The 19,000-nt window shown below is 38.1% G+C and overlaps 1 protein-coding gene across 4 annotated transcripts in view; it reads left to right on the forward strand.

Annotated features, from left to right (window-relative positions):
* The window catches only part of Dguok (deoxyguanosine kinase), a 41,161-nt gene that overhangs the window by 6,653 nt on the left and 15,508 nt on the right, over window positions 1-19,000 (forward strand). For 3 of the 4 annotated variants that reach the window (XM_023718460.1, XM_023718461.1, XM_004634099.2), the window contains exon 2: window positions 5,847-5,959. The exons of the other annotated variant lie outside the window; for it this stretch is intronic. In XM_023718460.1, coding sequence (XP_023574228.1) covers window positions 5,847-5,959 — 113 coding nt within the window. The remainder of the gene's footprint in view (window positions 1-5,846; window positions 5,960-19,000) is intronic. 4 annotated transcript variants of the gene reach the window in all.

Raw genomic sequence — 19,000 nt, forward strand, 5'->3', positions numbered from 1 at the left:
TTTGGAACTGGGGATTGAACTCAGATCCTTGCACTTGCCAGGAAAGCACTTATTCTACTGAGCCATCTCCCTGGCCCCAAGAATTGGATTTTTTTTTTTCCTCATATTTTTCCATCTTGTTCAGGAAAAGAAAATGCCTAGTGATGACAGTATAATTTTAAAATTACCATGAAATGCAGCTGTGTTAAACTTAAAATACTAGAATATATACTTTTGGTTATTATCAGATACTGTCTTGGCATTAGATTTTAGCATAATAGAGCTATGGTTGTAATTGTATTTTGGGTATTACATCAGATACTTGTTACTGCTAGATTTTAGCATAATGTATTGATAACCATAACATTGTAATTCATAGAAAAACTTGTTGAAAGAAAAAGCTGTGCATTGAGAAAAGATAAATATTGACAGTGGAACTCCTTAGTTTATGGAATGACACAAGGAGCTAATGAAAATGCTTTGAAGTAATGTACTTAAGAAAGTACTTCCAGCATTTTTTAAAGTCGTGGCACATAAAATGAAGTACCCTACAAGTTTAATGCTTCTTGTGAAGTCATCTTCACAAACTTCATCAAACCTTTAAACCTCTACTGCATATTGAAAAGTAAATAGTTAAACTGGCATCCAACTAAATTGTGCTGAGTCTGAGATACTGGTATCATAAAAGGCTGGTATTGCCTAAGAACATGAAGCTTTCTGTACACATAGGTCAGTAGGAAGAGCCCTTTGTGCCAGTAGAGAACCAAATACCATTCTTACAAAGCCCCTTTAAAGTGGGAAGATGTTAAAACATTTATCTTTAGATAAAACAAAGACACCCAACCAAGAAGAAAAAAAAATTTTGATATCACAGCACTGGAAAAGTTAAGCCCTATGAAGTGTTACTTTAAATAGCTAATTGTGAGGGGTTTTTTAATCCACATCTCTGGGTAGCACAGCTCAGGCCCAGTGAATTCATTTAGGAAGTACTGTAACACTGCCCTATAATGAATTACCTACATTTTCCTGTCCTTGCAACATGGATGGCCACCTCAGGACCTTCCACCACTGCTTACTGTCATTGTGTGCTGAAGCTGGCTTCTGATTACTAAACTGGATTTCCAGAAGCCTTGGAATGGGCAGTGGGATCTAGAGTGCCCTGGGTATAAGAAGCGACTGTTCCAGGAATCAGAACCATGTATTTCCCATTAAGTCTTATTTTGTTGGCATTCTGGCCTTTATGGGTTTAAGTGGCATGAGTTGGACTCTCAGTCCAGACTGCTCTCAGATGAACTAATAGTGTCTGACCTCAGAGGTGATGTTGTCACTGCCTCGCCCTGTAGTCCTTCCCATCTGTGTCCCAAAAAATTTGTAGGTAATCACTTTTCACTTTTATTTTTTTTCAAAGTTTTATTGATAAAAAAAGGTTCAGCACCACATTGTTTGTTTGTTTGTTTGTTTTGCAGGATTGGGGATTGAACTCAGGACCCTGCGCTTGCCAAGCAAGCACTTATTTTACTGAGCTATCTCCCCGGCTCACTTTTCACTTTTAAAAAATGCCAATAATTTCAGCATCAGTCTTCCCATTCAGTAAATCAGCTACCTTTATACTTTTTTTTTTTTTTTTTTGTGTAGTACCAGGGATTAAACTCATGACCTTACACTTGCCAGGCAAGCTCTTACTGCACTGAGCTATGTCCTCTGCCCTATACCTTTATCTTTCTACATCATTTAAAGTAACATCTTGGCTGGCAAACAGGGACCATGTTTCAGCTTGTAACCCAAATATTAACCACTGGACCAAATTTTTTAAGTTAAGCCTTTCTGAAAATACACTAACTCAAAGGATGGCTATCATAAAGAAATCACCCAACAACAAATGTTGGAGAGGCTGTGGGGAAAAAGGAACCCGTCTCCACTGCTGGTGAGAATGTAGACTGGTGAATCAGTATGGAGACTCCTTAGAAAAGTTGGACTGGAAATCCCATTTCAACCAGCTATTCCTCTACTGGGAATTTTCCCAGAGGATCTGAAAACATATCATGGTGATATATGTGTGCCTATGTTTATAGCAGCACAATTTGTGATAGCCAAATCTTGGAAACAACCAAGATGCCCATCACCTGAGGAATGGTTGAAAAAGATGTGGTATTTTTACACAATGGAGTATTATTCAGCTATTAAGAATGATAAACTCGAAGCCTTTATATTGAAGTGGATGCCACTTGAACATATACTCATAAGTGAAATAAACCAGACACACATGTGTAAATATCGTATAGTCTCCCTTGTATAAGAACTCAAAAGAAGAAATACAAATAGAAAGGTATAATACAAGTAAAAGGAAAGCAGGATCTCAAGGACTAACTAACCAAGAGAGGGAAAGGAGAAGAGCTAGGAAACACGAATAAGTCAAGCCATACAGTTATATGTAGAAGATGGGCAAGGCAATGATCCTGAGAATCTTTAGAAGATTTTTTAATCTAGCAGTAAATTGGAAAGATTCTCACCTTGACTAACTATATGTATTGATACCTGTGAAATAAGCAACTGCACTGCAGATGGTAATTTGTAATAGTAGTTTCATGCTTGGAGTGCCTGTCATTCTGGTCTTCTGAATAATGGGCTGCTTGTCATGACATGACAGTTGCTGCTATGATGTCTCTCAGGTAGATGGTTGTTCAAGAAGAAAGGGGTGGTGAATGAAAGCAAGAGACAGGAAAAGGAATAATGTGGGACTGTCTTGCTTCAAGGTTATATATGGTGAGATTTTTGGACTTATGTGTAAACATAAGAAGTATATAATTCTTTATGTCTGGGGCTGGTGAGATGGCTCAGTGATCTAAAGCACCTACTTAGAACAAGCTTAGCAAAGCACAGGGACCCGCAGTTCAATCCCCCAGCACCACATGCCAGCCAGCCCCGCCCCCTGGTGGGCTGAGCTGGCCACACGCACGCGCACACACACACACATACATAAATTTTTAAAAAATTCTTTATGCCTATTTTTAAAATATATTCTAATTTTTAAATGTTTTTTTATCATATTCTGTAGGGACTTAAAGTTCAACATATCAATACTCGATGAAAAATACCTGTTCCATATTATGCCTAAGATGTTTGATATGCAGACAGATAGTGAGGTTAAGCTTAATAGCCTAAGTTGTGTGGTAATAACAATAAACTTGTCTTCTGGATAGTTAACAACCTAAGTTTGCAGACCAAAATTAGAGAAAAAGGAGGGCTGCAAGGAAAGCCAACATTTTGGCCCTAGCCTTCTAAGGTCAATTAAGACTCAGGACATATGAGAACCTGTACTGTAACGTCATGTAACTCAGTAGTGTCCCAAATTTTCTAATCAAGGAGATTATGAGGCCAAAGAGGAAAGTGATTGATGATGTAGAGTGTGCCTAAGGAGAGTCACTTGGAGAGAAAACATTCTCTCAGGCTTTCACAGAGAGCACATTGGCCAAGCAATGGCCGTGACTCATCCACATGGCTGACACTGACAAAGGTTCTACAATCTGAGGTACAGGATCTCAGGATAAATCCTGAGGGGAGTTCACTGACCTTCTCAGACCCAAAAGCTACAACTCTTGTTGCATAGGTCCTGCTTTACCTTGGTCTTAACCATCCAGCAGAAAAGTATAAAAACAAAATATAAGAAGTAAAGCCATGGTGTTATGTTGAGTTATAGGGGACTCAGGTCAACAATTTCTGACATTGCCAGTGAAGCAGAAGACCCAATACTATGATGGGCTACTGGACTCTTTTAGAATATTTTACTGAATTTACACACCTATAATATTCAAATAACGGAACTTAACAAAAAAAGGGGATACAGATGAATGTCCGTTTTGTATCTGTGTATTCAAAGTGGTTAGGATAGATATATAGTTACATTCTCTTAATGAATAGAGTGATTTGTTCTAATGGTATTTGTAAATAGGATATCATGTCCACATCTTGTACAACAATTAATCACTAGGAAGAATGTATGCAATGTGTGAATTATTGAAACTGTCCTATCAATTTGATTTGAAACTGTCTCATTGCTATTTGTTTATCAATAAAATTATGGGAAAAAAATACACAAACTCAACAAGTTGACCAGCAAGGTAGGAATTCAGCATGAGCTAGAGGAGTCCTGAACTTCATGGATAAGGGAAGACCTTGGCCTTGAGAGGGGAAAGGATTTAGACATAGGTATGGAAGAGCAGGGGAAGGCACTTCTTCACCAATGTGTGAGAAGAGCAAAGATTGAACAAAATGAAAAGGCTTTGTTTTCTACCCTGCAGGAAGCCTTGTCTTTTACCTGGAGAAATACAGTTGTCATTCCAATGATGTGAGTCTTACACCTAGAATACTAGGCCAAGAACAGAGGAATCCAGCTGAGAGACATCAGAGTCTGAAGAGCCTCACACAGGAGGTTCTTCTACGCAGAAACTTGAAAGCTGAGTAGGAGCATATTTGCAGGAGAGAACATGGTGTGGGTTTGAGTTGTGAGAAGTTATACATCAGGAATACAGGAAAGCTGGGGTTGGACAGGAATATATAGGAACCAGATCTTTTATTTCATAGTGTGCTAACAGTTTTGATTTTTATCATGAAGGCAACAAGGAGCTGTCAAAGGATTGTAAGTAGTGTTTTATGTGCAGTATGGCCGCAATGTGGAGGTTGGGATAAAGAGAGTAAGGCTGAAATTGGAGGTGCAAGGAATGAGAACTTGGTCTTGGGCATGGAGGTTTTAGTGGAGAGAAAACAGATGGGGGAAGTTGGAAGTAAAGTACTAATGACCACTTGAGGTTTGGCAGAGAAGGAAGATGTTCTGACAGGGAGTGGATGATAGTGCCATAACCTGAGGTCTGGGATACAGGAGGAAGCTCAGTTTGATGAGAAAAATGATGGCCTCATTTGGGGAATGTATTGATTTTGAAGTGTTCATGAGATGTCCAGAAGAGATGTTTGGAGCTCTGTGTGTCTGAAGCTCAGGGGAGGTAGAGCCAAGTGTAATAGTGTAAACAGCAAGTGATAACTTGAGTGTTTGGTTGGTTACATTCTCAGATATTTTTTGAAGCAACGACTACTTTCCATCTCCCTGCAGTCACATTAGTCAGGCTACTATTATCATATGACTGATCTGCCTACTTCAGCTTCAGCCCATTCACATACAGCTGGCAGAGAGGTCTTCTACAGATGAGAAGGAATGTTTGTCTGCCTAAACCCCATGGTCAGTGACTCCCTTTTTCCCTATAAAAGTCAGTCCTTGCAATGGCTACCAGGTCCGGTGTGACCTATCCCTGTTTGTTTGGCTGCCCCCATCTGAAGCCACTCTGCTTCCTCATTCACTCATGCTGCAGTGTTGCTGGCTTATTCCAGAGCCTCTTGTGTTTTCTTATATGCCAAGTTCTTTCTCCTCTTAGGCCTTCATTCATATTGCTCTGTACAGAGACTGTCCTTCCCCCATTCTTTGCCTGGCTAACTGTTCATCTTTCAGGTCTTAGCTCAGATGTTTTTTTCAGAAGAGAATCCTTTGACCTCTAGAGCTGTGGTTTATGCTTTACAATTTACATAGCTGGTTTCATCCACTTTTGATATCTCTGTTAAATTTTCAGTGCTGCTAACTGCTGTTTGTCTTTGGGAAGTAGGAACTTTAAAATTGCCAATCAAACCTTGAAGGAATTTTTCTTCCTGGTTGCCTGTATTCATTTAATGACTCTAGTTAGCATGTCCAGATCCATCATCAGTTTGACAGTAGTATAGCTGCTGGTACTGGTGCCCCTTGAGTGGGGCATTCATGGTCAAGTCTAGCAGCCTTCTTCAGCCTGAATTGAGAACAATCCCAATACATGCTGTTTGCATTACAGCTGTGGGAAAGTCTACCTTTGTGAAGTTACTCATGAAAACTTATCCAGAGTGGCATGTAGCTGCAGAGCCTGTAGCAACATGGCAGAATATCCAGGCTGCTGGCATGAAAAAAGTAAGTTTTCATTTGTGGTGGGTAGTGGGCAGGCATGGGTGAATAACTAATTGTAATAATTTAATTTGCTCTAAGGAGATAAAGTAGCCCACTTTGAGTCTCCTTTTTAAAATAATTTGATGCCAGGGATGGTGGCATATGCCTGTAGTCCCAGCACTTGGGAGGCTGAGGCAAGAGGATTGCTACAAGTTTAAGGCCAATCTCGGCTACATAGTGAGTTCAAGTCCAGTCTGAACTACAGAGCAGGGGCTGGGGAGATGGCTCAGAGGAATAAGTGCTTCCCTGGCAAGCGCAAGGGCCTGAGTTCAACTACAGAGCAAAACATGGTCTCAAAATAAATAATTTTTTTTCCCCCGAAACCGGGGATCGAACTCTGGCCCTTGTGCTTGCTAGGGAAGCGCTTATTCCACTGAGCCATCTCCCCAGTCCTTCAAAATAAATGATTTTTTAAAATAGCTTTATTCTTAAAAGCAGACCACATTCACCAATGAGATTATGACATATTTGATTTGTTTAATTCTGGTTTTTATATTTCTGTACAGTATAATGTCTACCTCTGTTCTGTGTGATTTGCCGGATCATGTCCAACCATCCTAACTTGATTTAATTTTGTCATTCCTACCCATAAGTATTTGTATTATTACTGCAGCTGACCATCAGGATTAATAGTGATAGTGACTTTAACTCTTTTATAGTCTCAGAAATTTGAAGGGACCTTACAGAACATCTTGTATTCTGTGGATCAACATAGGTAATAGCTGAAATCCATAAAGCAAACACTGAGCAGTACATTCCTGACTTATGAATGAGTTCTGTTCGAAGAAAACTTTTTTTTTTTTTTTTTTTTTTGTCTTTTGGTGGAACCAGGAATTGAACTCAGGCCCTTGCACTTGCCAGGGAAGTGCTTATTCCACTGAGCCATCTCCCTGGCCCCCAAGAAAACATTTGTAAGTTGGATTCATTCCAAATCTAACAAAGTGAATCTTATACAGTATGCCTGTGAACAGTTCAGTGCACCTGTAAGAGTTTGCAACTAGTGTATTCACAGGTGAAGCACTTGCTGCATTATGTGCCAGGCACTATGCCATATGAAGAGCCAGGTGTTTCATGTACACCTCATAGCTTAGGACCTATGTTAGGTCTACTGCCTTGGCAAAGGCCATGGCGTTGGTTTCATCACCTACCACACCAGTATGAGTAGGGAAAGACTAGTTTGAACTTGTAACTGAGGGAGTGGCAACACCATGCCCCTTTGGCTCTGTATATTTCTCCTGCAACCATTTGGGAAGTTTATTGAATGGTTCAAGGTTTGTTTTATCAACTAATTGTTAAACAGTTCATCATTTTGAGATGATTGAACACCTGTGACCTGACTCATTGGTTCAGTTCTACCTCTTAACTCTTTTAACTTTTCTACATGTATACAGGGAAGGCTATGACATACCCTATTCTTTCTCTCCTTAAGTCTAACCTCTTTAAGACAGACAACTCCAGTTTCTCTCCGGATTGTTCCTTATTTGTGAAATAACTTGTCTAAGTGGTGAACTCCTGTTTGTACATTTCCCATTTCAGATTTACTAAGTGTGGTACTCAGAGCCAAGTGGGACATTCTGGATGTGGTCTAAATGGCACAGAGTATCACAGAGCTTTTTCTGCTATTCCGACTGGTATTGTGTTACCTTCTGTGAAAGGCACATTATACTTACTGAGGATTTTTAAGTTATCTCTTTTGCCTTAATGTGCATATGTATATATGTTCATGTATTTGTGAAATAACTTTTTAAATCCTTTTATTTATTTGGTGCAGGGTCTCACTACACAGCTCAGACTCACAGTGATCCTCTTGTCTCAGCCTCCCCAGTGCTGGGATTATAGACATATGCCACCATGCCCAGTTTCGGTGGATGGCACTGCACAGAGCCAGCACAACATGCAGTACCAGGGATCAAGCCTGGGTCCTTGCATTTACCAGGCAGTTGCTTAAACCACTGAGCTATCTCCCCAGCCCAACCTTTTTATTTATAAATTAATTATATATTTTTTTCTGGATATGCCACCAGTTACCTTTGGGGATTTCAAAATAGTCTACAAACTGAAGGAATATCTCTACCTTTAAGAGGTGTAGCTTAGTTTTCCTCCCCTTGAGTAAGACCTGGACTTAATGATTTGGAGTTTTTTGTGCAGTACTAGGGCTTGAGCCTGTGGCATCATGTATACTAGACCAGCCTGGTGGGTTGGTTGGTTGGTTGGTTGGTTGATTGATTGATAGATACAGAGTCTTGCCATGTAGTTTATGATGGTCTTGAAGTCACTATGTAGCCCAGGCTGGCCTTGAACTTGTGGTGATCTATCTGCCTCAGCCTCCCAAGTGCTGGGATTTACAGGCTCATACAACCACACCCAGCTTATTTTTTATTTCGAGATAGTCTAGCTAAGTTGTCCTGGTTAGCTGTAGTGGGTTAATTAATGGTCAACTTGAGTGCAAATGCCTAGCTGAACTGAGTAGGTGTGGTTCTGGGCATGGAAAAGCCATCTGAGAATTCTTGCCTGAAAAGCATAAAAGGAGAATAGGAAGGAAAGATTGCCTGCTGCTGATTTTCCTGGAGGAGCTGCTGTGGCTGGTTTTCTTCATTTGAAACTTGGTGTTCTTGTTATGGGAGGAGCTTGGGTGCTAGCTCTGCTGGGAATGGCTGCTGTTCTCTTCATGGGAGCTCTGGTCTTCACCTTGAGTTTCACTTCCTGGCTCCAGTGCAGACCTTTCAGCCTTCTAGCACAAACTTTCATCAGTGGCCTTTGGGCCTGCCGGGTATAGATCCATGATACAGACTTGCATGAGACATTGCCATGGGCTCTAAGCCTCAGGCTGGATTTGTGAAGAACATTGCTTTGGGCTCTAGGCCTCTAGCTGGACTTGTGGAGTATTGCTGTTGGATCTAGATCCTTAGCTGGATTCTTTGGGTCTCTACCATTCTGACAAATCTCTTGTATTCTTCTGCATTTGACTTTTTGGGTGAATATTATAAAATAATCTATAAATTATGTATCCTGTATTAAATCTGTTCCCTTGCAAGTCTTGATTATAACATTGGCCTTGAATTTGTTATCAGCCCTAGCTTCCCAAGTATCTAGATTACCACCAGTCATGTACCACCATACTTGGTAACGCTTGTTTTTAATGCATAGAATGTTGCAAAAATAACTGACTTTTTTAGAGTAGGTCATAAAAGATGTTATAGTCTCTGTCATGCTTGGGGGAATTCAGCTGCCATGTCATGAAGCCCCACCAGAAGGTCTGTAAGGAAAGGACTGAAGCATCCTGCCAACGGCTGCGTGAGTGGGTCTCTTGGAAGGCAACTCCCTCAGTCCCAGCACACCATCTTCAGGTGATGGTAACCTTGGCCACCATCTCAACTGAAACTTCTTGAAACTCCTGAGGCAGAACCACCTAGTTAAGCTGCTTCCCAAATTCCGGTCCCATGGAAACTGATAATGTTTTTTAAGGCACTACATTCTGGCATCATCTGTTGAACAGATAATATTCCTGTAATCCCATTATCCAGTAAAATAGTTATTTTTATCCCTTTATAATTCTTTCTACAGAAGAGAAAATATATATGTTCACATATATTTACATTGGTGATATATTCAACAAAAATTGTTTAGATCCAGATGTGTGTAGTGGTACATACCCATAAACTCAGTATGCTAGAGACTGAAGTGGGAGGACCAAAAATTCAAGGTCAGCCTAGGCAATTTAGCAAGAGCCTTTCTCAAACAAAAAGTGATTGTCACCTGCATGTCACTTATTAGGCATATTTCCCTTTCACAGTAATGTTGGCTCTAGTACCCTGCATAATAGGGAATTATTTATCCAGTCCTTTGAGCACTGGTTTATTAGTTTTCTAATTTCTGCCTGTTATTAGCTATTTCAGTGACAAATCTCTTGTAGGTAGATTTTTTCTATTAATAGCCAAATTTTGTGTACTTATATATTTTCTTAGGATAAATTAGAAATGGAATTTTGATGCCCAGAATTATCTACATTATTGATATTTGTACTGTTTTACAAAATTTCCCTACAGAAAAGTTGTATTTTCTCATACTCCCAGCAGCTCTAGGTATTACTCCTTTTATCCTTGCTAATAGAGAGAAAGGCTTATTCTGTTTTTGATTACCAGTGAGTTGAATATATGCTTATCATCCATTTATTATTCTTCAGTATACTTTGTATTCACTCCTTGTCGTCTTTTTTCTTAAGATCTTTTATCTTTTTGTAATGGCCTCATAAGAACTCAGTGTGTGTATAGTAATTAACTCTTATACATATTACTGATAATTTTGCCCAATGTGTCATTTTTCTTTTATCTTTGTATATGATATACTTTGAAATTTAGTAGTTCAATTTTCTAGTTACTGCCTTTGTTACTAAAGTGTTTTTTAAAAAAAAATCTCCCAAAGCCCAAGATTTCAAAAGCATCCACCTATATATATGTCTTTCTGTTGCTTTTATGGAATTATGCTTTATGTGACTTTAAAAGTGCTAGAATTCTTTTACTTTTTCATAAATGGTTTGCTACTTATCTGTGTAGTTTTCCTGTTTTTGTTTATTCCTGAGTAGAATATATATTTTGTTGTTATGGTATCTTGTATTTTCCCCCATTATCTTTTTAAATTGGTTGTTAGTGTTGAAAGAAAGCAACTGATTACTATCTATTTGACTTGTATGATTTAATTCACTCTATATGTGTGCTTGGGATTTTATAAAATGATAGTTATCTCTAAGTAGTAATCATTGGAAAGAGTTTCCCAATATCTCATCTGTATTTTCTTCCTTTCCATAGAACTTCAAGAATAATATTAAATAAGAGCAGTGAGGGTAGCCACCCTTTTCTTGTTCTGTGTTTAATGAAAACTCTTGTTCTGTGTTTAATGAAATTACTTCTACAATGTCAGTTTTAAGTTCCCTGTTTGTTACTCATTTCGATAGGCCACGGGGAGGAAGAACCTTTCTTTTACTAGGACTTTGACTTTTTATCAGAACCAAAGGTTGAATTTTCATTAAAAGCCTCTTTAGCATCTAGTGAATAACCTTGGGTGCTAGGGATTAAATTCACTCCACAAGCCTACTAGGCAAGCTCCCTGCCACTGGGTCACACCACACCCCCCAGGGTTTGCTTTTTTAATCTTTCAGACATGTCTTGGATAATGATACCATCCTTAACATTTCTAGAATGAACTTTTGTCATAGTGTAGTATTGTTCTATTAATTTGTTACTATGTTTTTAGCAATTTAGCATATACATTTGTTCTTACTGTTTGTGTAGACAGATTTTGACAGATTTTACCATTGGGGTTATGAAAGAAAATTGAGAGGTTTTGCATCTTTTTGCATAAAAATTATTTCTTGAAAGAATAACAGAAATCATCTTTAAAGTTATGTGGATTAGGTGGAATTTGTAAGAATAGTTACTAATAACTTTTTTCCCCTAAGTGATTATTCAGGGTTTGTTTCTTTTTTGTTTTTATTCCCTCTCAAGTCAATTTTAGCGACTCATTTTCCCAGAAAAATTGTCCTTTCATTGAGATTTTCAAATTTAACAGTATAAATTTATTTATTTATTTATTTATTTTGATAGAGGGTCTTGTTACATAGTTCAGACTTGTAGTGAGCCTCCTGTCTCAGCCTCCCCAGCATTGGCATTTACAGGTGTGCGCCGCTACGCCTGGTTTTGGTGGCTAGTGCAGCATGCAGTATACAGGATCAAACTCAGGACCTTGTGCTTGCCAGGCAAGCACCTAGGCTGCTGAGCTGTCTCCTCAGCCTCATTTTTATCTTTACAGTCTTCTAGAACCAGAATTATTGTATGTCTGATGCTTCTTATTTGCATGAATATTTGAGGAAGGAAGAGATTTGATAGATTACTGTCTGCTTGTTCTCCTTTAAAAGACCAAATTAGTATTTTTGTTTCAAATTTTATGGTGACTTGCAGTTTAATTCATTAATTTTTGCCTTTGACTCTATTCATTTTTTTCTGAAACTTTCTTTTTTTTATATTTTTTATTTTTTAAAGAATACAAAATAGTGGCTGGCTCGGTAGTCTAAGCACCTTCCTGGCAAGCACAGGAACCTGGTTTAATCCCGGTACTACATGCTATGCGGGTCTCGGGTGTAGCCACATGCCTATAATCCCAGCACTAGTGATAGAAGGAAACAACATTAGAAACATACAAAATTTCACTAAACAAAGTAATAGGGATTCATTCAACAATGGTTGCTGTGTTGCACGATGTTATCTTTGAACTGTTTACTGTGTAATTAAAAATTACAAGGAAAAGAAATAGGATATAAAATTAGAAACAAAGACAAAATATAATTTTAAAAAGACCACAAATTTTAACATAATAAAAATAATTTACTCAATTCACTCAAAATAATTTTTTTTTTTTTTTTTTTTTTTTTGCGGAACCAGGGATTGAACTCAGATCCTTGCATTTGCCAGTCAAGTGCTTATCCTACTGAGCCATCTCCCCAGCCCTGAACAGCTCACTCAAAATTTAACAGAAAAAGAAGAGCCCAAAAATGAGAAGTCAGAGAACTAAATGATCATTTTTTCTTCCTACCTGAATCTGGGATACATCTTCAGCAATTATTAAATTTAGATGTTTCTGGGGCTGGGGAGATGGCTCAGTGGAATAAGCGCTTCCCTGGCAAGCGCAAGGACCTGAGTTCAATCCCCAGTTCTGCAAATAAATAAATAAATAAATAAATTTAGATGTTTTCAATTATTTCTTAGAAGTGTCTTACGTTTTTTTTTTTTTTTTTGGCGGAACCGGGGATTGAACTCAGGCCCTTATTCCACTGAGCCATATCCCTGGCCCCTAGTAGTGTCTTATGAACAATGGCATCTTAGCACTGATAAAATAAGTCACATCAAACTTTTTTTTTTTTTGTACCAGGGATCAAACTTGGGACCTTTTGCTTGTCACACAAGCTGCTGAGCTCTATCCCCGGCTCACATCAAGCCTTATACTTTAATATACACCATTCTTAGGGCCAGCCAGATAGCTCAGCGGACTAAAGCACCTCCAGTTGTTCAGGTTACCAGATATAAATGTGCAAGGTTGGCTTAAACAACAAAACAAAGAAAGTTGCAACTGTTTTGTTGACATTCTGAATGCTTCTAAGTAAATACAGTTTTTTTTATTGAAAATGAAACAATAACAAAAAACATGAAATTCAAAAGAAAAAAATTGGAAGCATTAATTACTCCTTTCAAAAACCAGCAAAACTGACAGAATTATCCAACATATTCTGCATATATATGAAAATATATTTTTCCTTTTTTTCATTTGTCCTTTTCCTTATTCCAGTTTTTCCTTGTCCCTGAACAAATTCTTTCACAGTATCGTACCTTTCAGATTTTAATTACTCTTTCAGGTTCTCACACTAGTGAGATAATATGTTTGCAACATGTGGATCTGATTTATTCCACTTACAAAGATAGTCTTTAGTTGCATCCATTTATCTACAAAAGCCTCAAATTTATCTTTTTTTAAATAGCTGAATAATACTCAAACCTGGTACTACATGCTATGCCGGTCTCGGGTATAGCCACATGCCCATAATCCCAGCACTAGTGATAGAAAAAAAACAGCATTAGAAACATACAAATTTCACTAAATAAAGTAATAGGGATTCAACAATGGTTGCTGTGTTACATGAGGTTATCTTCGAATTAGTTGTTCAGGTTACCAGATATAAATATGCAAGATAAATTGTGTAAAAATACCATATCTTTTGTGTTCATTTCTCAGCTGATGGGCCATTTCCAAGATTTAGCTATGACAAGTTGAGCTGCTATAAACATGGGTGCACATATGTCGCTGTGGTATGATTTCAGTTCTTTTGGAAAAATACCTAGAAAGGGAATAGCTGGTTTGAATGGGACCTCCAATCCTAGCTTTTTGAGGAATCTCTATACTGATTTCCATAATGGTTGTACTAGCCTGCACTCCCACCAACAGTGAAGAAGGGTTCCTTTTTCCCTACAGCCTCTTCAGCATTTATAAATGGCTGACTTCTTGATGATAGCCATTCTTTTTGGAATAAGATGGCATTCAAGAGATGCAAATTAAAACTTTCTTTGTTATTTTATAATTCTCTTAATGCTGTGATTAGTTTGTGTATCCTCCCCATTTAAGTAATAAAAGCACTTATAATTGGGAATTTTTTTTATAGAGTAAGCTTTGGCTGTTTTGGGGGGGGTTCTTAAGACAGAGTCTCACTTTGTAGAGCAGGCTGGCCTTGAGCTCATTATGTAGCTGAAGCTGGCCACTGACTTGTCATCCTTCTTCCTCTGCTTCCTAAGTGCTGGGATTATAGGCATGCACCATCACACTGGGCAGGCTTTGACATTTTTCAAAGTTTTGACTGAAATTTCTCAACAGTTTATAATTGTACTTTTTTTTTTTTTTTTTTTTTTTTTTGAAGGGACATATACTGCTGATAGGGGTCTCTGATCCTTGTACAAGCACTTATTCTACTGAGCTATCGCCCCAAGCCTTATATAATTGTACTTTTGATTTATTCTTTGACAGTAAAAGTATTTTTGCATTTTTTAGTAGATTTTGTATATACATTAATTAGGCTATTGTTTCTTGTTTGATTTTTGTTATGGTCAGACATTATGACTTAATAGTTTCTAGTTTGGGTAACTTTTTAAGATTTTCTCCGTGGTTTATGAATGATTAATTTTGATGTGTGCTATGAACTACTCACAATGGTGTATATTTGGGGGCCGGCAAGATAGCTTAACGGACTAAAGTGCCAGCTTAGGCAAGTGCAGGGACCAAGTTTCGATCCCTGCCACTATATGCCACATCAGCCCTGCTCCCAGGGAAGGCTGACCCTGCTACAGAATCTGGGCATAATGGTGCACTATAATCCCAGTGCTGGGGAGGCTGAAAACAAGGAGGATCACTATAAGTCTGAGCTGTGTAGTGAGACCCTGTAACAACCAAATACATTTTTTAAAAAATACATTAAAAAAAAAAAAAGGAGTGATATATTTAGTACAGGATCTACAGGGCCCCGGCCACTGTGCTGTGCCTAAGCAGGCACTTTAGTTCGCTGAGCTATCTGGCTGGCCCTAAGAATGGTGTATATTAAAGTATAAGGATTGATGTGAGCTGGGGATAGAGATCAGCAGCTTAAGTGCCTGTGTGACAAGCAAAAGGTCCCAAGTTTGATCCCTGGTACAAAAAAAAAATGTTTGATGTGACTTATTTTATCAGCGCTAAGATGCTATCGTTCATAAGACACTTCTAGGAAATAATTGGAACATCTAAATTTAATAATTGTTGAAGATGTATCCCAGATTCGGATAGGAAGAAAAAAATGATCATTTAGTTTTCTGACTTCTCATTTTTGGGCTCTTCTTTTTCTGTTAAATTTTGAGTGACGTGTTAAAATTTGTGGCTTTTTATTATTATTATTATTATTATTATTATTATATTTTGTCTTTCTTTGCTTCTAATTTTATATCCTATTTCTTTTCCTTGTAACTTTTAATTACACAGTAAAGAATGTAACAGTACCTGAATTGTACTTTAAAGATTTGCGGGTTGACAGATTATAGCTTAAGGTCCATCTGAGGAAAAAAGGATAACCAAGGAAGTTAAGCCATAGTAGACTCTCAGAGTTAAAGGGTTTGCCCCCAGAAACATAATCCCTAGACCCAACCCCCTAGTGTAGTTTACCATTAGCTGATGGTACATGCCTTAATTAAATGTTGCACAACAACTTTAGTTTTCCACAATAATAAACATTTACATTTCAAAGTAATATTTTAAAAAATTACTTCAAATCTGCATATCACCAATCTTTTTTTTCCTTTTTTTTTTTTTTTTTTTTTTTTTTTTTTTTTTTTTTTTTTGGTCCCTTATGAATTCTGACAACAGAAAGTTGCTTTCTTAACTATTCTAGACATTGAGCTGGGCATAGTGGTGCACACCTATAATCACGGCACTTGGGAGGCTACTCCAGGAGGATCACCATGAATTTGAGGCCAGCGTAAAACTTACAACAAGACCCTGTCTCTCCCCCCACAAAAAGGAAGTATTGCAGAAGTTGGCATGCTTCAAATTAGTAAACCAGCCTTGAAATTTTAAAATCCTCAGGACATGCACCTACATATTTAAAAAAAAAAGAGAGGAAAAGTTAAAAAGACAAGTGGCCCTCCCTGTCACACACAGTCTCCTGACAAAAACTAAAAAATAAGGCAGAATTCCCAGCGCTTAGGGGAGGGTGAGGCAAGAGGATTGGTGCAAGTTTGAGCCAACATAGGCTATATAGTGAGTTCAAGGCCAGCCTGGAACAGACTCAGACTCTGTGTCTAAATGAATAAATGAATGAAGAATGAAGGAAAGAGAGAGGAGAAATAGAGGATACCTTATTCTTAGCAACCTGTGTACAGTTCTATCCAACGAAGATAACTTTGTTTAAAAATATGTAATATCAACGAATTATACTCACATAAGCTGACCAGAAAGGGAAACAGGGCTGGCCAGATAGCTTGGTGAATTAAAGCGATTGCTTAGGCGCAGAGTGCAGGGATCAGAGTTTGATCCCCGGTGTGCCATGCTGGCCTTGTCCCCTGGGGTGCACTGAGACACAGTTGAGACTGGGTGTGGTGGCGTGTACCTGTAATCCCAGTGCTTGGGAGGCTGAAAACAGGAAGATCACTATGAGTCCAGTCTACGTAGTGAGACCCTGTAGACTGTGTACTAAATACATTTTTAAAAAAACTTTTTAAAAAAAGGCAAACTGTGATTATAGCATGAAAGTGACAAGTGTAAAAGCTTTTGAACCAGGGATTGAACTCAGCCCCTTGCACTTGCCAGGCAAGCGCTCATTCTACTGAGCCATCTCCCCGACCCAGCATTTTCTTGTATTTTGAATTTGCTTTGCTTCATGTTTATGTTTCATTGCTTTAGTATTCCCTGTGTAAAAGTTCATGACTTCTTTGTGAACTCTATTTTGTAGCCTTCTGGTAACACTTAGTGCTTTTTTTCTTGATAGAATGTACAACATATGCATTCTTTTTATTTGCATCTGCTTGATAGATTTTGCTTTCCCTTTGTTTTCAAGTAATCTGTTGTATTTTAGGTATTTCTCTCCTTCCCCCCCCCCCCAGAACTGGAGGTTGAACTCAGGCCTTTGCACTTGCCAGTTTCTCTTATGAGCAGAAGTTTTAATTTTCACCCAGACTGACAGTTTGCCTTTCTCGGGAATTTTCTCCTTTTTTGTGATTACATCTGGCATCTTATTCTGTGCTTTCTTCTCCTCCTCTTCCTTTTTCTCCTTCTGTTCTCCTTTTCTCCTCCTCCTCCTCCTCCTCCTCCACCTCTTCTTTCTCTTCTCATTCTCCTTCTGGTTATATTTAATTTTTTTTTTCATTTTCCTCTCCATTCAGAGAACATCTTATTTTTATTCTACCAGTGATAATGTTTAAAATAAAATATGCATATATTGAAATCTACCAAAATGTTAATGGAGTCTCTGGTGGAAGGGGAAGTAGACTTTTTTTTTTACTACCTTCTTTTCCAGATTCTAGCCTTAGGTGTATAGAAATCATGTAAAATGTTACAGACTTAGAACATTTTTGAGGTATAAAATTTTTCTTAACAGTAACTCTTAAACTGGCCTTAATATATACAGCTACCTTAATAATGGTTTACACTCAGGAGTTCTGGTTTCTTCCTGCCTGTATCATCTTTGCATCCCTCCCTTCCTTTCTCAGCATCAGGGGATGAACCCAGGGCCTTGTGTGTACTGGACAACTCAAGCATGATCCCAGTGCCCATTTCTTAAATCTTTATATTGGCTTATTTTCCAGTTGGCAGTATACATTGTAGAGTCCCCACCTTCCTCCCCCACCCCCCAAAATACCACATATGTAGCTGCCTTAATTTCTGAGTGGTTACATGTCTAAAACCATCTTTAGTAGCTTCTGTTGCAGGAATGTATTGTATTACTTTTTGGGGATCTTTTTTCCTTTATAAATAATTTGTATCTTTTCCCCCTTCATTACATTGGGGGGGGCAGTTTCATTTTTAATAATCTGTTACTTTTGCTTCAGTAGATTCCCTGAGAGTTGTGTATACCCTTGCACCTCTCTGCATATGTGTGCTATGTACATGTAATAAAATCTTTCTTAGTATTCAGTGAATTTTTTTTTTGTGGAATATCTATATTTTCTTTTCTTTTCTTTTTTTTTTTCTTGACTTTAGCTTCTTTTTCATCAGTTCACTCTTAATCAGTATTCCTATTTCTACCATGGAACTTTTTTGTTCATTCCCAAACATTACAGAATAACATATATTTCTGTTATCTAGTGATTTTCAGTAGTGATGGAGATGCGTACCTTATGAGTGGGAGTCATCACCTTTTTTTTTTTTTTTTTTTGTTAGATACTCTGAACTCTTACCTCTTGAGAAGGAAAATTGTCTGCTTGATTAGGTGGCTGTCCTGAGTGCTGGCGAGAGAGCTCAGTGGTCTAAAGCGCCTGCTTAGGCAAAAGCACAGGGACCAAGGTTCTATCCCCGGCACCACGTGCTGTGCCAACCCCAGCCCAGGGTGGGCTAGGCCGGCCACTAAAACAACAACAACAAAAAAGAACTGTCCTGAGCCAGGTATGGTACATGTCTATAATCTCAGCAATTGTGAGGCTAAGGCAGGAAGATTGCCTTGAGTTCAAGGCTAGCCTAAACTACATAGCAAGACTATCAGAAAGAGTGTGTGTGTGTGTAAAACACTAGTGACATTTTGAAGCACTTTTCCAGAGGAAGGAAAAAAAGAATTACAGATTTTTTTAAGCAGAATAAATACCCTATAGCTATGTTACCATGTATATTGGATATCCTAACATGTCTTTTTCTTTTTTTCTTTTTTTTTTTTTTTTTTTTTGTAATGTTATGTTCTTTTTTTCTCTTAGCTTAGGGAGAATTTCTTAAACTAGTATTCTGTATAGATTATCTAGT

The sequence above is a fragment of the Octodon degus genome, unplaced genomic scaffold (assembly GCF_000260255.1).
Source record: "Octodon degus isolate 3935 unplaced genomic scaffold, OctDeg1.0 scaffold00058, whole genome shotgun sequence".
NCBI classification, from domain to species: Eukaryota; Metazoa; Chordata; class Mammalia; order Rodentia; family Octodontidae; genus Octodon; species Octodon degus.